This window comes from Amblyomma maculatum, chromosome 1 (assembly GCF_055883805.1).
Source record: "Amblyomma maculatum isolate TAMU_Amacu chromosome 1, ASM5588380v1, whole genome shotgun sequence".
Classification (NCBI taxonomy): domain Eukaryota; kingdom Metazoa; phylum Arthropoda; class Arachnida; order Ixodida; family Ixodidae; genus Amblyomma; species Amblyomma maculatum.
In genome coordinates this window covers 405,718,326-405,744,072 of record NC_139344.1, presented here as the reverse complement: position 1 = coordinate 405,744,072, position 25,747 = coordinate 405,718,326, and the positions used below count along the sequence as shown (strand labels likewise).

General features: G+C 45.8%; 1 protein-coding gene across 3 annotated transcripts in view; it reads right to left on the bottom strand.

Annotated features, from left to right (window-relative positions):
* The window catches only part of LOC146208753 (F-box DNA helicase 1-like), an 82,323-nt gene that overhangs the window by 34,237 nt on the left and 22,339 nt on the right, over positions 1-25,747 (bottom strand). For all 3 annotated transcript variants that reach the window (XM_084596041.1, XM_084596048.1, XM_084596043.1), the window contains exons 8-13: positions 23,809-23,887; positions 22,214-22,303; positions 20,459-20,693; positions 8,148-8,313; positions 2,576-2,712; positions 893-992 (exon numbers count right to left, since the gene is read on the bottom strand). In XM_084596041.1, coding sequence (XP_084452167.1) covers positions 893-992; positions 2,576-2,712; positions 8,148-8,313; positions 20,459-20,693; positions 22,214-22,303; positions 23,809-23,887 — 807 coding nt within the window. The remainder of the gene's footprint in view (positions 1-892; positions 993-2,575; positions 2,713-8,147; positions 8,314-20,458; positions 20,694-22,213; positions 22,304-23,808; positions 23,888-25,747) is intronic.

The following is a 25,747-nucleotide window of genomic DNA, read 5'->3' as shown; positions in this document are numbered from 1 at the left end:
TGCACAAATGCAGTGAGTAAAGAGTGGCCACATGGCAGACAAAGAAAAAGTCAGTGCAGTGAACTGCTGCGTGATTAGTAGTGAAAAGATGCAAGCCTGTGCAGGAAACACAAAGGATCCATTGCTCTTAAGAATAGAAGCAGCCTCCAAGATGTAATGAACGATGATAAAAAATGAGGTGAACAGCATTAGCAACATTGATAAGATAGCATTGAGAGATAAGATAAGACATGCCCAAGTGACACTAGGTAACAGAGAAAGAAATAGATATTTTGGGGACAATGAAAAAATGGAAGATGCGGCAAAAGATGGTGCAGCAGACACTGTCCTTGCCTTGTGACCAGGTCCGTGCCAGAAGGATCCAAGACAAAAGGAATGACAAAGACTCGAAAGTTACCAACTGATAACCTCAGCATTTACAGGGAAGATGGAAAAGGGGCCTTGAGATGAAAACATATGTTAGATGCTGAGCAAGAAGTCACCTGCAAGCTTGCTGAAGATGAAGCTCAGCTAAGGCGAGTAAACAGACAAAGACCCCTCATTCTGTTTTCTTCGCACTCTCGTTTTAGTGCATTTCAACTTTTACCTGCTGTGCATAAATTGCACCCCTGCCTCCCTTCCCCTTGTTTTACTGCCGCCCCCCCACTCCACTCCCCTTCCTAGACAACTAAAAGGCAACTAAAGCTCCAGCTTGTCAGTATACCAGGCGTGCTACATGGTCATGATAATATTTCTGACAGTGCTGAAGCTGAAGGATGCTCTACCCTTCTCAGAAATGTATTAAAGATGCTGTACATGCCTCTTCCCAAACAAGAAAGCAGGCATGGCACATGTCCAGGTAACCCATGCTGGCGGCTGCCTGGGCCAAAGTGGAAGTGAGACAAGGGCTCACCTGCGGCCTCTGTCCCCACAATAGTCTTGTCTGTGACGCCCTTGAGGACCTCGAGTGTGCACGAGGCCACGTAGCCAATCGCCGGCCCAAACCTGAAAGACTAGAAAAGCCAGCACAGAGTCAGCCCACATTGTTTTCTCAACACACTTGGCCTGCAATACTGACATGAGACACTCGATCCACAGCTCTATCTTCAGACACCACGAGTGCACATGCGTGAGAGTGTCTCAGTCAGGTTGCGAGCAGCCTTGCCTCCCATCTGGGCTTCTGAGCGGGACTGTGCAAGCATTTGAAATTTCAAATAGCCTTTATTATTTAATTCGTACCATAAATCTCACTGCTCTAATGCGCTATAAGAAATGTGGCACTGTACGAAGACCGGGAAAGACAGAGGAAGGGGAGAGATAAAGCTCGGCAGAAGAGTGGGCACACCCTTGCACTTTGCTCTATCGTGTTTTCCCCCTCTCCCGAACACCACGGCTACATTGGTTTCCCTCTCGTTCCTTCACGCGCATGGCTTGCAAATGCCACGTGCTGGCATGTGGCAAACGATCACCGCAGAAGCACGCACCTTCGGCGCGGCGCTGCTCTAGAGCAGCTGTTGCTGAACTGTGCCCTCTCATTCCTTCCGCGCATGGCTTGAAAACATCACGCGACAAACGGTCGAGGGTGATGCAATCGTCTTTGGGGAAGGTGCACCGTCCAATGCGTGGTGCGGAGTTCGATATATTGAATGACCGATGAAATTGAGTTTGATATAGACGCAGCTTTCCTATACATTTACATTGGATTTTCAAGGAGATATTCCACGAGTTCGATATAACCAAAATTCGAATTATCCGGATTCGATTGTATAGGCATTTCATTTTTTTATCTTTGCATTTTATACTTTTGAACTTGTGCCTATTTATTCCAAACATACGAAGTTCCTGCTCTGCAAACTTAACACTGAAGTGAGAAACCAAAGCAGTGATGGGCAAGAACATCTGAGAAAGCAGAAGCCAGTAGGCAAGAATTAAGCAGCAAGGTAGACAGAGAAAACAGATTAGTATTAGTATCGAGTTACCAACATATTGACGTTTGAGATGCTTACTGAGAGGTGAGATAGTTTTGTGCCCAAAACCAGCAGCACAAAGTGAAGAAAAGCACCTGATGAAGGATGCACTGCAGGCACTAGGGGATTACCTAAGTTTGTTTAGGTCTGTCCTTACATTAGGTTTGGGTGTTAAGTGTGCTATGCAGAGCAATGCTCTTCTCAAGAAAAACTGCCCTTGCTTTTATTTATTTATTACAAATACCTACAGCGCCCATTGGGCATTATCGTTGCAAACATAAAGCAAACAGAAAAGCGGAAGTGAAAGCATACAATCAGTTCTAAAACAAAAATAAAAAAAATAAAGCTTTAACAAAAAGAATAGAAGCACATCCAATGCCAAGTGTAAAAGACACACCCGACAAAAATTTGTGACTCAGTTTCACAATAAAGCACACTGCCTGTAAAGTAACACAGATTCCTATAATGTTCTTGATGGCAAGTGAAAAATTGGGCACAGATACGACCTGATCCGGGAGTAAATTCCAATCTGAAATTGAGCGCGGAAAGAATGAAAACTTGAACGCATTTGCGCAGTAGAGTAGCAGTATGCAGTAGCAGCAGAATCAGACCATGCAAGCACACGGCACCTGTGTGAGGCAGAAGGTGTGTGTGGCAGGCACTGAGGAGAGGGCGTCCACGGCATGCCGGAAGGCGTAGATCTGCTGGTGGGGGTCCCCAACCAGCACCTTGGCACACGGCTGGTTCAGCACCAGCGACAGCATGGCTGCACAACAGACACCACCTTAGAAAGCAAACTACACGGCCCTATCGCAGAATTCTATGGTTTGAACATGCACTTGCTAGTATCTAAAAGTAGGGTCCTTCATTGTAGCTGACTCTTGCACTGCTATGGCAGACCAAATTCTTCTCCTAAACACAGACAAAATACAATCTGCAAAAGCATAAAGCAGAAGGCACGGCACAGCAACTAGCAGCATATGTGTTGTATCCCTTCCTAAGTGGCACACTCTAAAGTATGCATTCTAATGAGTGGTAAGCAGTGCAAGTCCAAAGAATTATGTTGCATTCGCTGAGCAGAGCTTTGGTGACATTAGATAGCCTCCACCACTGAACCAAAGCAGAAAAAAGGCCAGCCCAAGAGCCAGGCCAACTTAGCTTCTAGACTGCGTTCGAGCTCTTTCAATATCTTCTCAGTTGCATGGCCAATGCACATATTATCCGGCTCTGTACAGCAAGGGCTTCATAGGCAAGGGCTTCAATGTACATGAATAGGTTGTCCCAAACCAAAAATATCCTCTCCAGAACATGCATGAACTCAACTCAGCAATGAGGTAAAGCAAAGAGGCAATATACTTTGCTTTGTTGTAGTAACAAAATCATCTTGAGGAGCTCTACAGCCTGTTTGCGTCGTGGACCAATGCAAACAGGCTGGAAAGAAAAGCATCAACATTACAACTAATTGCACTGTGTACAGGCTACAATTACAAATGTGTGGCACTTGAAAATTGTTTTTCATGTGTTGCTGGAAGTTGTTGAAAAGCTTGCACTTTTCGTTGGCGCCATCTGCAGTTGAAAGAAAAGTGAAGTTCGTGTCCTCCCCTCATTTCACATCTTTACGTGAACATACTTGTTCCATCTCCTTTGAGGTGACAGGGAACGAGAGCCCTACAAAGCGGTCCACTCTGTCACAACGTTCTAGATTAAAGCTGAGGAGAATGCTACGTATGCGCTCTTCTCAACACAACATCCGCTGAAAAATGCGTGCAACATGTGCACACAAGAAGCAAGATTGATGGCAAGTCACCGCTTTCAATGCCACCATCTCATCTTCCAAAACGGGATCATGCTTACAGCTCTGTCAGAAATTGCATGCTGAGAGCTTGTACCATCCTCCTAACCATGTACAGGTATTCCAGATGATTCTTTCCCAGCACGCACAAAATATTCAACAGCACAACAGCTTCTTGATGCCGCTGACCTGGAGATCTGCTTCAGCATTTTCCAGGCAACTTTTCACTGCCAACTCACCTCTGTGGCCACACCAATCGCCTTCCAGTACAAATGCAGTTTGCTCTGTGCAGATCGGTGGAGTAAGCTTTTACCCACTTGCCATAATCCACATGTTCAAGCCAGAAAGACTGAAACATCAATTTTATGCCTGGCATGGCGTTAAAATTCGCGCTGCACTGCACAAAGCATACGGGTAAGCGATACCAGTGTTGAAAATAAGAGAGCACCCCTGAGACTGGGAGACGACCGGCAAAGCAATTAAGTGCCCTGCCATCTAAAAGATTTGCAAGAAAACGGTCTCTTCATGGCTTCCACTATCAGAATAATTCTCAGAGCAGGGACCACATCTTGACGATTTATGAACCATTAGAATCACAGGGAAAGTGGCCCACTCATAGCCTTGGTCTGGATGAGTGTCAATTGTCACCTTGGCCTCCTATAGAGAAGGTTCTTGTTTTCCTCATCCTCTCCCGGCCATCCTCTGTACCCGTTTAGAGGTGTGTCTGGAAGCGAAGTAGCTGCGCTTTTTAGAGATAAACAAAATCTGTTAGCTCAAAGCTAACTGTAGAAGACATACAGACAAACTACGAAGTATAGTTACATCGAAGCTTAAAGGGAAATGCACCAATTTTAGATTTCAATGAGCTTTGAATGGTTGAATGATTATAGCTGGCTGTTTAAGCATGCATATGAAACAGTGATGCAATTAGCAATTAAAGCCATGATGAGTATAAGGCTTCTCTGCACAGGACAGCGACGCGTGCGAGCACAGAAACTTTGTTTGGCGGCATCAGAATGAGCACGACAGGATGTGGGCAAAGGCAACGAAAATAAGGAATAGCCCCGTTCGTGATGTAATCACAGAGCTTCTCTGCAGTCTTTCGGTGTTATGAGGAGAAACTCGACTTTTAGTCATTGATTTCATGATTAGTTTGAATGCTAGCACTGACATTTTGCATGCCTTGCCTACAGCCTATATGAATTTGAAGATGGCCTTGTGGTAGAGCATCCGCCTCGCATTTGGGAGGTATCAGGTTCGATCCCTGGTGCCGCCGGTTACCCACCGGTTTTTCAATGGGTACAAGCTTTCCCCCGGCTTGGTGCTTGGCTCTTTGGGGTGAAATGTTTGGGAAAGGGGGTCATAGGTTTCAAATAGTTGCTCTGATGTGGCAGTGATCAGTTCCGCCATCGGAGAACAATAAGTCCGCCTTGTGCGGCAAAAGCCCTTTTTTCTGTCAGCCCGGCCTTTGCAGGCCATTAGTTGTTCGAAACTTGAAGCCCTCGAAGGAGCACAGCAGGGTTAGCAGAGCCACTTCCAAACGCACACCCCTGAAAGAGCTGGGCACCGGGCCGGGGGACGCTTGTACCCAATTTTACCGGTGGGTGTCCGGCGGCGGGTTTCGAACTGACTTCAGACTTCAACAGACTTCAACAGACTTCAGTATGGTTCCACTTTGCTGACTCATCTCAGTTACATGAAAGCCAGCGAGTGGAAACTGAAGACTGCAGGGTAACAGCTGTGAACTTCTATGTTCACGGGAGGTTTAAAACGTCTTATCCTCGCCCCTCTGGTCTTCGTACGGTGGTCTGGTCGTGTGTACTGTTACACATTTGGTACAATGTGGTCGGCATGTCTCCCATCCACAGCCACACGATGGCACCCACTTCGAAGCCAGGACGTTCACTGTCAACACCATTGGTCACCTGCTGGGTCGCTGGTCGTTCAGAGGGATATGGCTTTCCGTAGTATCCCATCCCCAAGAGTGTAAGAGTGGCTTATGGCTTTGGCTCCTATTTTCCTGCCATTTGTTCTTTTCCCTTGAAGCCTAACAGTGGCTTCTGCATGCCGCTCCTTTATATGTGATTCAACTGCAACACAAATGTCATGGCAGAGTAAGTGTGTGGGCCATTGTTCTTCATCTGTTATGCTCCCTTCAGGCACTGCTCATCTGCAAACCTTGGCCAGAGACCTTTACCCTTATGAGTTGTGCCCTGAAAGAAGGAAGCCTTTCCCCAGAAGATCAAAATCCTGCTCTTCAAGAAATTTATGGAGTACATCAAATGTTAAATATTTTTAAAAAACATTAGGTCAGTTTTTCGAAATTCAAGGGAATTAAAGGACTTCAAGACCCTATGCGAACCCTGCAATTCGCACTCTCCAGCGCCCACCTTTATTCAGAAAAGCAAAAATTAATAAATTTTTTTTTCTCAGTATATTTTTTCTTCACAATTTATTGTTATAGATGACAAGGTTATATGGCCAGTTTGGCTCGGGAACCATGTGGGCACATTAACAATGCACGACTGCATTCTCAAATTTTCAGGTACAGCATGGTGACGTTGATGGGGTCAAGCAGCGGTCTTTTAACAGAACAGTCTTCCTTTCTTATAGATGGGAACAGCCGGAGCCATTGTGCGTTTGGGCAATATCACTACGGACAAAGATGCTGGCAAAAGAATTGTGAGGGGATCAGCACTGCAGTGAAAGAACAAAACCCAAAATATTAACAGTCCTTTAAGAAAGCTTGGCTCTAATGCTCAGAAATATGAAAAACAAAAGTAAAACAAGGCAAAAAGAAGTACAGTAAAAGCTCGTTAATTCGAACTTTAAGGGACCGGGAAAAAAGTTCAAATTATCCGATGTTCGAATTATCGAATGGCCTCGAAAAAACTGACCAAAACCGTTTGTACTACAATAAATGTACCGTATTTAGTCGCGTAACGAACTCGCTCGCATAATGAACCCACCCAGCCCCGATTTGTGCCTACGAATCTGAAAAAAAAAAAAATAATAATAAAGGCGTCAGTCGTTAGCGCGTCCCTCTGTTTCGCGCCTTCACGGTCCACAACACATTTCTTGGCAGTGCGTCAAGATGCTGCCCGGCGATAACGGCGTGTTTATCTTTTGACTTTAGCTCGGGCAGGGGGGAAGAAAGCGAACTTGGCAAAGTGCCAGCGCTTATCCAGTTGTGCAAGCCTCCTTTTCAGTACGTTCGCTTTATCATGCTATGAGCGACTTGGGCGGGCGGCACCGTCTACTGCCACTCCAATCATCGGAGCGAACGGTGCTAAAAGCCGGCGTCATGATCGCGGCTGACTCGTGTGCTTCCGTTGATGACTGATGGGTGGAAGGATGGATGGCTATCGCAAAAAAAAAAAAAAAAAAGTTTAACCCATAGTGCCCGTCCCAGATCATAGCCTTTTATGGGCATTGGCTGGGACCGCGGCGACAGTACTTATCCCTATTTCCAAATTAACAGGGTTGGAATTAACGAGTATTTGGTTGCGAGCTACGGAGGTTGCGTAGAAGAGAGAGCAGGCAGCCGCCGCCGCGCGGCCATGCACTGACCTTGCCGCGGCTGCGTCCCCTCCCTTCAACGCCGCCGGCCGCCACGCCGGTCATGGCGCCATTTAAGTTTTACCCACTCTTCCATGGTTTTACCTGGTTCCTTATTCTGTCCCCGTTTCGGACGTGCGCAGCCTCTAATTATGCCTACCGATCGCGGAGGTGTTTCTTTACCTTTTTTTTTGGCCGTGTGATGTGCGCCAAGCCGCCCATACGCGGCGGCGCGTAGTTCGAATTATCCGTAGCGGAACCGACTCGCGTTCGAATTAACGGGCTTTTTTATACACAGATCTCTATGGAGCTTGGCCGGACCAAGTAGTATAGTTCGAATTATCGAGGTTTGAATTAACGAGCTTTCACTGTACAATCACCTTCCAGAATCGAAAACACTCCGCTGCGAAAACTGCTCAGGAATGGTGAGCAATAGTTTAAAGACCACTGCTTCCCCTACCTTTGGCCTTTAATATTAATTAGTTAGAGAATGAACCTCCAGGGCGCAAGCGCATTTCAGAAGTGACTTCACTCAAGCAAAAAAAATATAACAATTTTTGTTGTTGCATAACGTTAGCCACAAATGCACAGAGACAGATTTGTCAGCACAGGATGAGCAGCAGCAACGCTATCCAACATCGAAAGGAAAGCGAATAGCCAGGCAGATGCAGTAAAAAATAGCAATTGTGACAAGTGACACAAGATTCGTCATATGTTTTCTCTCTTGTCTCATTTATCGTGCTGTAGATATGAAAGTAACTGTGTGAAAGAAGTGCACTCAGTAGTCTCGAGGCAGCGAGGCAAACATCATTTGAAGGTAATTAAAAATAGCAGCATGTGAGGGTGCGTACCGGGGTTGCAGTCCTGTGCCTCATCCACAAAGATGGCATCGTAGGAGCCGAGGGACGGTTTTCGCAACTGGAACAGCTTGAGGTATCCGTCGTGCGTCATGCGTGCCTCCGTGTCCCTCGCATCCGCCATGCGCTGCCACAGCCCAGCAGCTGCCGCAGACACCGCCTGCGGAGGAAATGCCACGCAGGGCACTCGAGCCAATTTTCGGTGGCTTCGCTGCCCTCATCCATTTCAGCCAAGATATCCAACCTCTGTTCTCCCATTCTGTTATGAGCACTTCGTTCTGATTCCAGGAGAGAAGTTCATTAGGCGCAAAAGGAACTGCTCGCTCTCATCTCCTCAACACACAACGTCCCTGTAGGCACTGCAGTTGCACCTACTGGCAAGCCACAGAAAAGTACAGCTAGTCCTCAGCGAGCCGAAATCAAGCAGAACCATTTTGAAAGAAAAAGAGTCTCAAGAGAAACAAAGCATAAAAATGTTGAGCTCACTTATTGTGAACCATGAATGTAGTTCAAGCCTTGTGCGTTTAGGGTTGTTTCACAAGACACACTTGGTTGCACAAGCCTAATTTACTAGGGCTGTGTGAATATTCAAAATTTTAAATATAAATCGAATATACTTATTCAATTCGTATCCAAAAAAATTAGTTGTGGATTAGCTCTGGTTAACCCTAGTTGGATTGCGAAAGCAATGGCAGAAGCTTCTTTTGCCTGCTACATTATTTCCCTATCACGCCCTATCAGTCTAAGGTGCTACATTATTGGGGTCACTTAAGCTCATCCCTTAAGAGTATAACGCGAGAGCGTAAGCTACCAGCCACATATAAAGCCCCCTTTAACCTAGCTACATGGACGCGCCTGTGTGTCATAGGGGTAACGAGAATGCAAACGGTTCTGGCAGGCTGATTCTGACATCAACCCTCCCATATGAAAAGAGCGACCCGAGTTGGAAGCTCCTGCCCGTGGCATATGGGTAACGTGAATTCAAATATTGTGGCAGGCTAATCAAGGAGGTCGAGGATCAGGGGGGTCCAGGGGCCACGGACCACGTGACAAGCGGTTTAAACCTGGCATAGTATTGCTTTCGCAATAAAACTGATCAACAAAATTCTCTGAATCCACACTCACGGAAACTGTGTCAACCTTCTGCAAGAACTGTCGCTAACATGGCAAGCTGAACTACAAGCAATGCATCTGCGGGATGACCTCCAACTGCTCATCTTCAATGCAAGTGTGTGTCATGGTGCAGCAATTTCATTTAAGCCGTGACTCCATGGACAACACCAATCTCCCTACGCCTGGTGCACTTGAAGTTTGCTGTTGCAGTTCATTAGCAAATTTCACTCAGAGAAGCCTGGCTACAGCAGTCAGCTCAACTTGTCCCGCAGAAGTCAGAAGGAGCCGCGCGTCTTATGATTGATGCATGTCGCCCTGCATATGCATTGTGGGAAGTGCAGATGCAGACATCAGAGGCCGAACTACGCTCCGAACACATCACAAAAAGGTCACAAATCTGTCCATCAGCCCCCACTCCTATTGGTCGATAGGTCCGCTAGTCAGAATTGAGCAATAGAAGCGCGGCTAACCGATCGATTTGTGACAGCTTGTGTGGAGTGACTGGAGCGTAATTCGGCCCCTGGCAAATCAGTGTGCCATTCTTGCACCTGCATCAGCTGTCATATACACGGGCGCAGAGGCACACGGCACGTACTACGCCCAGAAAGTGGGCACAGAGTCGGGGATTTGGCTACCTTAAACAATGCACGCTGAACGAAAGCAACACGTAACAGAAACATTATTTACCCGGAAAGAAAACTTCGTGACTTCGGATACCAAAACATTCACATCGTATGGTATATTGAATACTTTACCACTGAAACCACTTTTAAAACTGTTAAACGTTTTTACAGGCCTACTTAAATATTAATCATTCGGACACCAACGTTGACTGAAATACCAGTGAACTGCATATTTTTATCACACAGTTTAGCAGTTCAGTAGAAGAAAAAAAAAAGAAGGATTGGCCGTTTCTACAATAATATTTAGAACAATAAAGAGTTGTTATTGTTTATTGGAATCTTACATTCAAATTTATATTCAGATAAAATATATTATTTTGAACTGTTTACAGTTAAGCCTGGTTATAACGAAATTGTAAAATGTCCGCAATTTTTCGTTACATCCAGGTTTTCGTTACATGCAGGTTCTGCGTGAAAACGCAAAAGCACAATGTAGAACAAAAACCAGATTAAGAATTGACGTAAGGAAAACCATCTTGAAAGTGTTTACAGTAAATAAGAATTATTCGAAGTCATAGGAGTGGTGAAATGCTTCGCGATCGCGCTGATAGCTCAGCGGGACTGCTAGCGGCTGCGGAGGTAGCCTTCAGTTCTTTTGCACCTCGCGCGACGCATCTGCGAGGGAGCGGGGAAAGGGGGTGAAGGAGGAATCAGTTTGGGGGGGGGGGGGGAGGGGGGGGCGCGTTGTTGATGCTGCCGTCGGCGCCCCGACAACGCGGCCGCGCGCGCGCTCGGCCACCATTGTTGTTCCAGGAAACCGACTCTGCCTCGCGTCGCCAGCGCGCTCTGCTGTCGACCCGCGCGGGAGCCTGACTCGCGGGTGCTCTCGTGCAACCATGTGGCAGCGATTGATGCGCGCTGCTCGCCCTGTTTCTTTTCTCTGTTATTTTTTGACACTTTTAAACATGAACTATTGTATTGTCATGTTCCGACAGCAAAAGCAGCGGAGGCTGCTGCGTCTGCCAAGGAGATGCAGCATCGGCGCTAAAACACGGCGTGTTGTATCAACTTCGGTCGCTCGTTGCTATAAGTAGGCCTTCCTCTCACTTCAGTTCGTGTTTTATCGTCCTAAAACTTGCGGGGTTCTGAAAATTTCCAGTAACTCGGCACTAGCTAAGAGACAGTTGGTGCCGCGAGTTCGTTATATCAAGGTCGACCGCCGCGACATGTTCATTCATAGAGTTTTCAAATACATGCACTTCAATGGGGGCGGCGTTGGGGAATTGAAAAACTTCGTAACATCGAGGAATTTGCAACATGGAGGTTCGTTACATAAAGGTTTAACTGTATTTAAATTTTGACATTTAAATTTAAATTCGGATAAAAAATATTATTTTGAACTGAAATAAAAATTTAATACATAGAGGCTTGAAACTTACACATTAAGTTTAAATATGTGTTTTAGTTTTACTTCAAGCCAATTTAATGTGTATATTTAAACCGCAGTTGCAGTGATGGCTGGCGAAGAAATAAAACATACGCCTCACTTGCAAGAGGACTGGGGTTCGAAGCTCGCGTTGCGATGGAATTGCGTAAACAGGTTTGGGGTGCGACCTGTCCGGCGAACATCTCCGGAAACGTACTCCCTCACCAGAACAGGATTTGGCCACCCTGGTGTAGTAATTGGCCACAAGCTCCTATGCATGCTCAAGCAAACCTCCGCCCATCAATCCCCAGCGGCTGTGAAGCAACTGACCACGGCGGCGGTCAGACTTGCAACGCAGCGAAGCGTATTAAGAACCTCTCGCTCCGGACAGGCTGCCATTGGAAACTGACCATGGCAACGTTTAATGCTAGAATTCTAGCTAGTGAGGGTAGTTTAGCAGTACTGTTAGAGGAATTAGAGGGCATGAAATTGGATGTGATAGGCCTTATTGAGGTTAGGAGGCCAAATGAGGCATATACTACACTGAAGGGCAGGCATGTATTGTGTTATCGAGGTTTACCAGAGAGACGAGAACTAGGAGTAGGGTTCCTCAGTAAGGATGTAGCTGGCATTATACTATATGAGCTCTATAGCAATACTAATAGGAGAGTGGCAGGCAGGAAGAAATGGGCATGGGCAGGACATGTAACGCGAAGAAAGGATAACCGATGGTCGCTTAGGGCAACAAACTGGATTCCAAGGGAAGGAAAGCGTAGAAGGAAGCAGCAGAAAATTAGGTGGGCGGATGAGGTTAAGAAGTTCGCAGGGGTCAAGTGGATGCAACTCGCACAGGACCGGGTTAATTGGAGGTATATGGGAGAGGCATTCGCCCTGCAGGGGGTATAGTCAGGCTGAGGATGAGAAGGATGATGATGATGATGATGGCAGGCATTGTAATTAGGCCTAATAAGCGCTATAAATTGAAGGTTGTACAGGCCTACGCGCCTACATGTAGTCATGAAAACCCTACAGTTGGAACCTTTTACGAAGATGTAAAATTGGCAATGGGGAAAGTAAAGATGCAGTATGCTTTACTAATGCATGACTTCAATGCCAATGTAAGGTAGAAGCAGGCTGGAGACCAGGCAGTGGGCAACTATGGCAATGGTTTTAGGAATAGCAGGCGGGAGTTACTAGCCGAGTTTGCAGAGCGTAATAACTTAAGAATCATGAATACCTTCTTCAGGAAATGGAAGAACCGGAAGTGGACATGGAAGAGCCTTAATGGTGAGACTAAAATGAAACTGACTTCATACTCTGTTCTAACACCGGCATTATGCAGGATGTAAAGGTGGCCAGAAAGGTGCGATGCAGTGACCACAGGATGGTAAACTCTCGAATTAGTCTGAAGAGGGAATGAAACAGATTTGTAAAAAAGAAGTCCATCAACCAATTAGCAATGAAGGGGAGAGCAGAAGAATTCAGGATCTCGCTACAGAATAGATATAACCGAGGATGATGACTTTAGCGTACAAGCAATGAACAATAATTTCAAAGATATATATCACAGATATCATTACTGAGTGCGCAGTAGAAATAGGCGGTAGAATAGTTATAGAGGTAAACCGGTAAACTATCTAAGAAGACGAAAGATTTAATTAGGAAATGCTAAAGTCTGCAAGCTTCCATCCCAACAGACAGGACAGAACTGGCAGAGATATCAAAGCTAATCAATAAACGTAAAGTGGCCAACATAAGGAAGAAAAATTCAGGGGGCACTCTGGCTCACCAAAGTACTTCAAGGCGAAAGCCTTCCCTGCCGCACTGCTTAGGCATTGACTGCGAGACCTATTGCAATTGACTAATATTGTGACAGATACAGCACCTTTTCTTTGCTATCAACCAATTTTAAACGCCGCTGATGCCTGCTGTACTGCGTCTATTTCTATATATGTTCTGTGGTGCAACGTTCAAGGAAGCGCCAAATGAAAGGCGCCGCACGGACGCCTAGATTAAACGTCCGGCGGGGCCAGCTTCGTACCGTATTTACTCGCATAATGATCGCACTTTTTTTTTTTAAATACTGACGCAAATTTCGGGGTGCGATCATTACGCGGGGTAAATTTTCTACAAAACATTTTTGAGCACCGAAAACGCAAACAAGTTGCAGGTCAGACGTCTTAGAACATATATCTCGATTACAACCAAAAATAAAAGCTGAGTAAGGCTTACCTTCGCAATAAACACGCACATTAAGCATCACATGGAGTGCACAATGCCCATTTATTTTTTTTCGTCAGTACTCTAATCAAAGTCTGAATCCTCGCCATCCTTGCTTTCACTGCTGCACGACTCATCGGAAACGGCAGTGTCGTCGCTGGGAGCATCTTCACAATCCCACAGGAAGTCATCTTCCGTTCCATCCAAAGCGTTAGATATGCCTGTCTTCTTAAAACTCTTAGCCACTACCTCGTCGGGGATACTGCTCCACACTTCTGTGATCCACGAGCACAGCATCTCCACGGATGGCCTTCTAATCTTTCCGCTCGGCGTCAAATCATGCTGGCCCATCACCATCCACTCAGCATAAAGTCGTCGAACGTTGTCCTTGAACGGTTTGTTCAAAGACACGTCGAGAGGCTGCAGCAGCGAAGTCAGGCTGCCAGGAATGACTGCAATGTCCGTGCGCAGCTCTTTCAGCTTGGCACGCACGCTGTCCACAAGGTGACCCCTAAAACTGTCCAAAACCAGAAGCGAGGGAAGCAGAAATGCTCCTGGTCTTCTTCCCCAAACAGTCTTGATCCAGTCGACCATCAGGTCTGCAGTCATCCACCCTTTCATCTGTGCACGTATATGGATGCCACGGGGAAAGTTTCCCTTCGGAATAGTCTTCCGTTTGAAGATCACGTATGGTGGCAGCTTCCGCCCGTCGGCCGTCACAGCAAGCATGACTGTGCATCGCTGTTTTTCTGCGCCAGACGTCTTCACGAGGACGCTCCGAGCACCCTTCTCGTTCACAGTTGTATTCCGGGGCATGTCGAACGTCAGTGGAGTTTGATCGGCGTTTCCAATTTGCGACATGAGGTAACCGCAATCTTCGCGAAGCCTAGTGACGAAGTGATGGAAGTCTATCACTTTGCTTTCATACACGGCTGGGAGCCGCTGGCACAACGACGTCCGCCGCCTCAGGGAAAGTCCATTCCGTCGCATAAAGCGAGTCGTCCAACTGGAGCTAGCGCGGAAATCCTTTGCGGCGATTCCCAGCTTCCTGGCAGTTGTGCGCGCCTGCGTCTGTATCATTTCTAATGACACTGCACAACCATCCTTGCGCAGGTCCCTCACGTATTCTAGGACCGCCTCCTCAACACGAGGGAACTTGCCCGTTTTGGGTCCACGGAAAGCCCGCCGTGTCTTGTTCGTAGCCATCAGCTTCTCGCGCTGCTTCTTCCAATAGCGTATCCTCATTTTGTCCACGCCGAAATGCCTACCAGCAGCGCGGTTGCCATGCTCCAGTGCATAGTCGACAGCCTTGAGCTTGAACGCGGCGGTGTAACTGGCATACCGCCCCATGGTGAAATGGCGTAAACTCGCACAAAAACACAAAGCACGCTACGACGCTGCCGAATTGCAAAATGGCGAATGCCGCAAAGCATGGAATCATGGGAACTCCAACGTTACTAGACTAGGTTGGGAACTCGTCGGAATGCATTCGCTGCGGGATGACTGCAGATCAACCACCAGGCGGCTCCATGTTCGGGGTGCGATCATTACGCGGGGAATTTAAAAAATGGAATTTTGACCTCAAAATAGAGGCTTTACAAAAGTTAGCGCCATCTAGTGAAAGAAACAGAAACTGCGCGCGGCGGCCATGTTTTGCTCAGTCCGCCCGCGGCTCTCATCGAGTACGCTGTCAACGTGCGCCTTCGTAGAACCCGTGCATGCACCGAAAGGTGCATTGGAATGCTCACAAGCGATTGTTTCATTTTTTAACATCACTGCAGTCGCTGTTAGCTCCAAGCTCTATTCGGAATGATGCCAGCATGTTGTTGCGTGCCCTTCTGCAGCCAGCGCACCGTCGTAGACGCGCACGGAATCAAGGTATACGCGTGTATGCGACCGTTCGTTGGAGTCCTAATCGGCTTTACAAGGGTCACTTGCTTCATGTAAAGCATTACTGCACGTCCCTCTGACTGGGAGCTAGTTCACAGAGCGTGCTATCACCTAAAACAGCAAGGTTGTTTTGCGTGCGATGGAGGACACGGGAAAAGGAGCAATGCATGTATAACGAACGCTATTGTGCAAATACGTTCTTTGAAACATTTTGTACGTAGGTTGCATTTACCATTGTGTATTGGATTTAAGACATGGGCATGGTTACCGAAACTACTTTTCACAGTCGTACGAAATGGTAGTGCTTGGTGCAGAGAGCAATACGGTTGTCTTGTGCGCCCGAGATGCGTGTTTCACGCTGCAAAAGCAAGCGGCTGCCAAACCCGCGGCGTCTAGAAAAGCAGGAAAAGATGACATCCCACTAATGTGTTGTAACATGCTCACGTGCAGCCCGTTTCGACCGGTCCACGTCCAAAGCGCGCAGCTCAGGTTTTATACCTGCCAGCGCGGTCGATAAAATAACGAAGCGTGCGCTTCACTTTTGTGCGTTTTTTCGAGTCACCCGATGGTTCGCTAATTCACAGCTACCTGAAATTCACTGGAATTTTTAAATATGTCGATTTCTTGTTTATTTCCTCTGTCAGAAAGTAAACATTTGAAGCCGTAATCTCATATGAAAGCGCTGACATTGGAAGCTTCGAGGAACTCGGAGGAGGAGGAACTCGGCTGAAACGAAAAGAAATTTGAAAAGTCAACTCACATTACTGCGAAGTGTTTGTGCTTTGTGCAACTGGCTGTGTTCATAAAATAAGATTTATATTATATCATAGAAAAATTAGGGGGTCACTTAAGCTCCGCCGTTAAAGGTATAACGCGGTAGTGTCTCTCTCTCTCATACACACACATGCACAATGTTTTCTTTCTTCACGTGTTATATTTTAGCTCTTTTATTTATTTATTTATTTTATTTACCAAATACTGCAGGCCCTAACTGGGCCCTAGCAGGGGGGGGGGGGGGGGGCAAAAAGAATACAATGCAGTGAAATATGAATTCATCAAAAGTAACATACTACAACAAGTGTAGTATGTTATATGTTGTTATGTATGTTATGTTATATTTCATCATTTTTGTATTTATTTCTATTTTATTTGACGTTTTATATTTTTATACACCAATACGCATGCATTAGCAACAATCGGCTTTCCATTCTAATTTGGCACTTTTGAACACATTCTTCAATTATTTCAATTAATCAATTACACATTATAAATTTTCTTCCTTAGCATCACCAAGCAGTGGTTTTTCATTCTGACACCTTTAAACCCTAACTTTCCTTTTTTTGTTTCTTTATTTCATCAATTGGTCAATTAATTACAAAGATTTTATTAACTCGTCATAGCCTATCACACACCAATCAATCTTCAATCACTGGAAGAACAAATTACCATGGCACTTTTTTTTTACGCATCCCCCGATTATTTCCGAAACTCGTGCCAACTACTGCGTCGACGGCATGGGAAGGAAAGTGCTAATCGCCAGTCCAACTTACGTCAAATTACGCACGATCCTTTTATCATAAAATAAAATGCATCCTCGCTCATTTCACCAACCAAGTATCTTCCAGTGGGATGAGCGACGGTGATTGCGCAAACCAAGCAAACAAACTCGCGATGATCTCTTATAGGCGTTTAAGTAAACAGCAAAGGCACACAGACAAAAAAAAATCCACATTGCAGAACTCTGAATACTGTACCTGGATAGGGATAGAGTGTTAGGGATGACGCTGTGGATTGCCGAGGGGCCCATGCACGACTCGTAGAGCAATTTGTAACTGCGCTCGGCAGCGCGACCGGTGGGCCCCGCCACGTCTCGGCTGTCAAAATACGCTTCTAGGCGTCGCTAACAGAAACCGCCAGGGACCGAAGAGAGGTCCAAGCACAGCACACTAGGTTAAAACGTGGAAAGCGCGAACAGAACGGCGAGCGCTGACGGACGGACACGAAGCGAACGGATGGAGCGAACAAAATATGGCGGCCAGCCCGGGATCAGCGTGCCGCTCACGGTTGCCAGACGTACTTTTGTAAACCCTCTATTCAGGGGTGCGATCATTACGCGAGTGCGATCATTATGCGAATAAATACAGTATATGCGTGAATCTCCTGGTGACATCATCACCAGTCATGACGTCACCATGTGACAGCTATGAGCATTTCGAAATGTCTGACCATTACTATTGCTTAGTGATAGTTAACCATGACTTGCATTTTCTAAGTACTACTAGTTGATATCTGGTTAGTGTTAGTAAGTGATGGTTAGTGATAGTTACGATGACATGCATGGGTTCTTATGGGCATCTGCTTAACTATTTGGTCGCTTTGAATTTGGCGGCTGGTGACGTCACTTCTCTGTCGACTAGTTAGGTGCGTCACTCGAGCGGACACATTTGCCGACACGGCTGCTAACGACAGTATGAGCCATTAAAGGCTTTCACCTTAATAACATGGGAAAAATTGAGCATGTTCAAAGGAAGGGGGCAGCCTTAAAGCGGTGAAAAGAAAATTGGGCATAGGCAAAAATCACATGTGTGTACTAAGGGACAAGGTGGGCAATACACATAGTCAAAGTAGCCGAGGAGTTCTATACTGATCTCTACAGTAGCCAAAGAAGTCAGGACAATAATGAGATAGGCAGTAGTAAAAAGTAGTTGGCGACGTTCCGCCGGTCACGAAAGACAAGATTAAGAAAGCTTTAGAAACTATGAAAAGGGGGAAAGCAGCCGGGAAGGATTAGGTTCGTGCTAGAAAAACTTGCAACCCTGTATACACAATGCTTGGCGTCAACGACGATACCAGAGTCATGAAAAAACACTAACATTATTTTAATTCATAAAAAAAGGACAGTAAGGAGCTGAAAAATTGCAGGCCAATCAGCTTACCATCAGCTGCATATAAGGTGTTTACTAAGAAAATTGCTAACGGAATAAGGAGAATCTTAGGCTTCAATCAAGAAAAAAATCAAGCAGGTTTTCAGAAAGGGTACTCTACTATCGATCATATCCATGCCATCAACCAGATGATAGAAAAATGCTCAGAATATAACCAGCCCTTATACATAGCATTCATTGATTATGAAAAAGCATTTGACTCAGTAAAAACCTCAGCAGTGATACAGGCATTGCGAAATGAGGGTGTAGAGGAGCCGTACGTGAAAGTAGTGGAAGATATCTATAGTGGCTGCACAGCAACCATAGTTCTGCATAAAGAAAGTAACAAAATTCTGATAAAGAAAGGTGTTAGGCAAGGAGACACAATCTCCCCAGTACTATTCACAGCTTGTTTAGAGGAGGTATTCAGAGACTTGGAATGGGAGCAGTTAGGGATAAGGGTAGATGGAGAATACCTCGGTAATCTCCGATTTGCTGATGACATTGCCTTGCTAAGCAACTCGGGGGATGAACTGCAAATAATGATTGATGACCTAGACAGGAATAGCAGAAAGGTAGGCTTGAAAATCAATATGCAGAAGACTAAGGTAATGTTCAACAACCTTGGGAAGGAACAGCAGTTCACAATAGGTAAAAAAAGCATTGAAAGTGGTAGGCGAATATGTCTATTTAGGACAGGTAGTAACCACAGATCCAGGCCATGAAAAGGAAATAAACAGGAGAATAAGATTGGGATGGAGCGCATTTGGCAAGTATTCGCAGGTTATGACTAGCAGCTTACCAGTATCGCTCAAGAGGAAAGTATACAACAGTTGCATCATACCGGTAGTGACCTATGGGGCTGAAACATGGAGGTTAACGAAAAGGGTTCTAATTAAGTTGAGGACAATGCAGAGGGCCATGGAACAGAAAATGGTAGGTTTACCGTTAAGAGATGGGAAGTGTGCAGAGTGGGTAAGAGAAATAACCTGAGTTAATGACATTCTAGTGGAAATCAAGCTGAAGACATGTGCACGGGCAGGACATGTAGTGCGAAGAGAGGACAACCGATGACCAGTTAAGGTAACAAATTGGATTCCAAGAGAAGGAAAGCATAGCAGGGAGCGGCAGAAAGTTAGGTTGGTGGATGAGTTTAAGAAGTTCGCAGGGGTCAAGCACATGCAGCTAGCACAGGAACGGGTTAATTGGAGGAGTATGGGAGAGGCCTTTGCCCTGCAGTGGGTATAGTCCGGCTGATGATGATGATGAATTTTAAAATAAAGTTGTAACTTTTTCAATTGAAATGACAAATTGGTAACCTAGAAGTAACATTTGTGCCTATAACTCAAATCTGCATTTGAATTTTAATGCAAAAATAAAATAAAATCTCATGTTTTAAACTTGCCGCAGTAAATATCCCAATAACAGCCCTTGCAGTTTAATTCATCCTTACTGCCTTGCCACAGTGATGTCCTTTTACTTGAAGCATGTACAGCTAGTTCGGTCGAAAAGGTATAGCCATCATTGTATCCTTCATGTTGGAAAAAATGCACATGTGATTTCGTATCAGAATTCTTTATGCAATCGTTCTTTATGCAGTGTTCAGGGTAGCCGGACACAATTTTGCTTCCCATTTAGCACCCACTGTCTAGTCAAGTTGGAAGCTAGTCTGCGACAGTGATTTGAACCCATGACATATGCCCCTCTCACAAGTGAGATACTGCGCCCTCCTTTCCCCAAAAACCAACTAAGCAGAAAATATAGAAGTATTCGCAGATGAAATGGCGATGTTAAAGGTTTATACTTTCACTTCCTCCCCTCCCCCAACTGCAGCACAAATGGTTGGCCCTATACTGATACTGTATTGGTATGGCCTACCCAGCATAGGAACAGTACATTGCCAACAAAGTACGAATATTCTGTGGAGAGTTTGTGCCACCTGAACAACTGAAATTTAAAATACAAAAAAGTATTTGTGGAATGCAAAAGCGGTGTTAAAAGTGCTTCACATCTACTCTAAAGGCGAAGCTTGAGCATCTCCATAATTCTTCCTTACAGTGGAGTACTGTGCAGCGAAGTCTAACGCGCAGAGCCCATGACGAAACGCACCAGCTTGTCGGCCGCATTGAGAAGCACGATCTGGCCATCGTCCAACTCCAAGTTAGACACACGGTCAGGCACGTGGGCCGTGGTGAGCTGCTGGTCGGTCGAGGCCAGGAACTGCTCTATGCTGCTCAGCACCAGCTTGGCAAAGCGTAGTCGTGGCAGGTGCATTGACACCGGCATCGGCACCAGCTTGGAGATGTCCAGCACCCGCACCCGGGATGCCAACTTGTGCTTGTACCTGCAGGCAGAAGGAGCACAGTTAGAATTTCCAACAGTCGCCCAGACTGCTTATGTTGTTCCAAGTAGAGATCGGCATGGATGCATGACCCAGGAATGAAAACTGAGCTTGCAACTAGCACGTAAGACGTAAAACTCATCACAGCCTAAAAGCGTGCCTTACAGCATTCCTATTTTATTAGTACAATCCTGGCGAACTTGAAAGAATGTCGTGTGACAGCAAAGAAGTGGGACAAACCTTTAAATTCTTAAATCGTGGTGGCCACAGCCTGAAAAGCGATCCAGTCAGAGCAGTTGGGCATATTATTTCCCACCTTAGGCGGGGACAGGGCTCTTGGAAATTTTTTTTTAATTTTCTTTTTCAGGCTAAATGCAATGAAAATGCAAAGTCAATCAGTTTTTCGTGCTAGTTTCAAGTATGATTTACTTTCCTAATATGTCAATTAGTTTTCAGATTACTTGAATTTGCGCAAGGGTTACGGCACTCGATTACTGTTTCCAAGGACGCGGGATCGAATCCCGGCCTCAGCAGCCGCTTTTCAATGGAGGCGAAAAGCAAGGCGCCCGTGTCTTGTGCGATGTCAGTGCACGTTTTGAAATTTCCGGTGCCCTCCACTACGGCGTCTCTCATAGCCTGAGTCGCTTTGGGACGTTAAACCCCACAACCCAACCCACTTCTTTGTTTTCAAAGCAATACACAGAAAAAAATGCTCATCAGAAAACTATTGTTAACATGTGGCTAGATATACATAACAAAAGGAATACAACAAATGAACTACATTTTTGACCAAGGCAATATTAATCATTTTACGACTTGTTGAAGTTCGATACTAGAAAAAGCAGTTGACGAGCCAGTTAAATTAGAGCCCACAAAAAAAATTAGCAAGCATAAAATGAGAAATTCGTTCCACACATTGTAGAGTTTAATCTCCTAGGAGCATGCTGCAATAAAAATTATTCCTTTATCTCTTTTAGATGCGAAGATATCCCTCTTGTGAACTAGCCCACCATCAAAACTTGTGTTTTGAGAAAACGAGAAAAAAATGAACTGAGATGGGATTTATTTGGCTCGTTTGCACCTTAGATGCACATTATAAAGTGGAATGAATGACACAGGGAGTGAATAAATTAGTAGGTATGCAGGAGATGGGTGATAGATTTCCCAAATGCCTTTTTTTTTTCTTTTTGCAGTTGTTGGCCCCTCAACAACCCCGTGCCCCCTTAATTAATCAGGCTGGCAAAGCACTGACGGCTGCATGTAGCCTCACACTGCACCGCACTTGCGACCAAGCAGAACTGATTGGTACGTAATGCATCCCCTGTCCTCAAGCAAGACAGCTGATGGGAAGAGACCACAAATCGTCGCCTAAACACGATAAGGCACGTCCAGTGCCATGCAAACTCAGCAGTGACCAGATGGCCAACGAAAAGACTGCCAAGCAAATAATGAGGTTCATTTAGTGAGGAGGGTTCGTGGGATCTCATTTTCTCCCGCAAAGAACAAGAAGCTCAGCTGCTCACCGGAAGCCCACCGCTTGGAAGGCCAATGAGTGGGCCGTTCTGCACACCACGTTGGGGGGGAACGTGCGCTTGCCAATGTCGCACACCGACCTGCAGCAGACGAAACAGCAGTTCCACCACTCCGGTTGAGGAGAGAGCCAAAAGAGGCCCCATGGGTACCCCAGCAGTGCAGCTTCTGTGGCCCATCAGCTAGCCTCATATGCACAAGGGGTCAGAAAGTTCACCAAACCAAACTAATTTTTTTTACTCTGAGCGAAGCTCATACTAAATAGCCGGCTAGTGGTGTGGTGGATGTCATGGACAGTGAACCCTTTCAGCTACAAGTGAATCTCTTAACCTTACAAACTTTTATTGCTTTTCTTTAGGCTTTGAAATGAAAAGTCCAATCCCCTAAGCATGACTAGCATAACCACACAGCGCGTTCCAGCTTGTACAGCTTGTGCTGGGCAATGCTGTAAAAATTTACTTCTGTCGATTGGCTCCATGTGCAATGTTGTATGTGAAGAAAGAAGCGCCTCTCGAATAAATGTCATGGCACGATTAAATGGCAGTTTTTGTTCGGCTGTCAGCAGGGACCATGTGATGGCCGAAGCAACAATAACACGATAACCGGCTTTCTAGAAAAGAACTTCTGCTCGCATTTTGGTCTGATAATGGGTTATTATTTACCTTCCGCTGCTTTTTTTAATGGTGATAATTGCACCTTCTACGAGCCCTTCTTCAAATATGAACATTAACTGATTGATTGATTGATTGATTGATTGGCCATTGAGGATTGGCCATGAATAGATGGACATCCGAAGTGGTTCCCTGATGCTGGGAACCAATAGCTGCCAACTCACGCAAAGAATCTTTCCCTCTTGAGCGCACATTAAATTCTTCAGAAACACGAGGCTCAATGTGTTGGCAAGGAAGCACGACAGCTCAAGCAAGAATTGGTCACATAGAGGACAGGATGTGAAGGAGAGAGGACCCTGGTGAATGCAATGAGACCCCATGCCTGGCATTGGTGACAACAGCCATGACACAACGTAACACCCAGAGGGTTATGTGTGAGGCAGCTTATGCACTTTTTAGCAGCGAGTCTCCCTCCCACTATGCCCACTCGTCTCCATGTACTGCGCTGAGTTTGTGCTAAAAAAAAAATTCCTCTAAACAGGATTTAGCATGAAGGTTGAGCCCGAGAGGAGGTCCCAGAGCTCATTGAATCCCAAGTGCGTAAAAGCTGAGCAAAGACACAGCACAAATCATGTGCGAACAACGGTGTGGCGCAAATGTAGAGATAATACTCCCCCACTTCCCTCTGCCGAACACGTTGAAAACACACAAAAGACTATCTCTGGAAGCTGGCTCTTGTGACGGCTTATACGCTCATCATCTCAGGTAAAAACATAGCATGCCTCAGCCAATGAGCCTGACCATCTAATTCTCGAGTTCCTGTCACTTAAGCTTGAGCACTGCTAGCAGGATAAAAATGGGGCAGCCACTATGAATGGCAGCTTGCCAGTATTCCTCAAGAGACTAACAAGGAACCAAGCTTTGGGGGAAAAGTCAACACACTGCAGAGTTCTGTCAGCAGGCACAGCGTCACTCACTTGTTGTAGACGATGCAGAGGAACCTGGCTGCAGGCCGCAGCCGGGCATATTCCACCAGCGTCGACGTCTTGCCCGTACCTGCACCAGTGACAGTCCTTAACAAAGCCTCCCTCCTCAGTTTGATTGTAAGAAGCACTGATTGTCTGTGCACGAGTCTCTTGGCCTTGGCTGCTCCATGTGCTTTCAATTCAATTGGATACTGATGGTGGCTTTCTTCGCTTTCTTGATTCGCTCCTCAGTCTTTGTGCCATTTGCAACAAAGACCTTGGCATCAGGACCAGATTACTCTTGAAAGATTCATGAAAACTGGCAACTGTTCAAAAACATGCTTGACAGTATAATTAGCGAATTCATCCTGCATTCAGTTTTAGCAATGTTTAAACTGTTCAAAAACATGCTTGACAGTATAATTAGCGAATTCATCCTCCATTCAGTTTTTGCAATGTTTAAACCAATTTCTTCATTCTCACCTATTTATCCTTACTAAAAGAGCCAGAAAATTCAGGGAATCCATAAACCCATACCATACACACAAAATAATCTCATAGACAATTTGGGCATTGCAACCACTAATGCTCAGTGCACTGCAGTGTTTAACATTGCCTTCTCATGAATCTGAATAAGAAAAAACATTACTCCCTATACCATCTCCAAGGACTGAGCAAGCAATATTGCAACTTGCATTTTTGTCATAGGGCACTTTGTCCTTGGCTGATAACTTGAAACTTTCATCTACCTCTAGAACTGAAAATATTATTTCCAAAGAACACTAGTGACATCCGTGCCAAATTTCTGTGCCCACTCTCTTCTCCATCACTCTCATCGATGACCAGAAACACAAAGGTCATTCTGGTCTACGAATCAGGTGAAGAGATTGGCCAATTAAATGTCGTCCCATTTCCCTCCATGTCGTCAATGTCGTCCATTTGCAAATTTGTGGAACTTGTCATCTTGGTACATATACCACAACCTTACTCAAAGTGAACCACTTTATCTATTCTTCACAACCCAGTTTTTGAAAAGGTTCCGCATGTCAGGTGGCCATATCTGCTCATGATTTGCATACTAACTGCAACCAATGAATAACCGACACCCTTTTCTCAGATCTTGCGAAAACGCTCAAAAGGTACCACATAAGAATTTTCTTTTTACCCCACCACAGTGGCTCTGTGGTTAAGGCACTCAACTGCACAACCCAAGGGAGCGGGATCAAATCCTAGCCACGGCAACTGTATTTCGATGGAGGTGAAAAGTAAGGTACTCGTGTACTGTTCACATGATGTCAGCGCACATTCAAAAACCCCAGACGGTCGAAACTTCTGAAGGCCTTCACTACGGCGCTTCTAACTGCCTGAGACACTTTGGAATGTTAAACCCCTTAAACCGAACCGAACATGAGGATCTGCGTCTCAGGAAAATGCAGCAATTGAATACCAACTCATAACTACATAACAGAGACAGTCACTCCGTTGCAATACCCTGTCTGCTCTCGGGTTTGTCTGGCGCCAGAGTTGCAGACAAGCACGCACCCACGCAGGTTTAAAAAGCGGAACTCGATCCATGCAAATCTGGCCCTGCAAACTGCAGTCAGGTACAAACTACTTCTTACCCCTAATCACGTCAAGCCGGCTTGTGAACGCGGCTGAACTTCGGACGTATGCCGCAGCTACAGTCAACACATCCACGAGGGACAAAGGCTGCTACGACCGCCCAGTGGAACTCATGCTAACACTGAAGACTGCACATTTACCGCGGCTGATACCAAACCGTGACACAGAAGCTTAGTTTTAGCAAGACGTGTTCGGACTCCAGTGCCCACCAGCGTACAGCACTGTGGCGCAGCGTCCTCGTGCCATTGTTTTTGGCGCGTGTAACCAGAGCGCTGTGCGCGTGGTCTGCCATGGCGGGTGGTCAGTGTCAACATCTCAACATATTCTT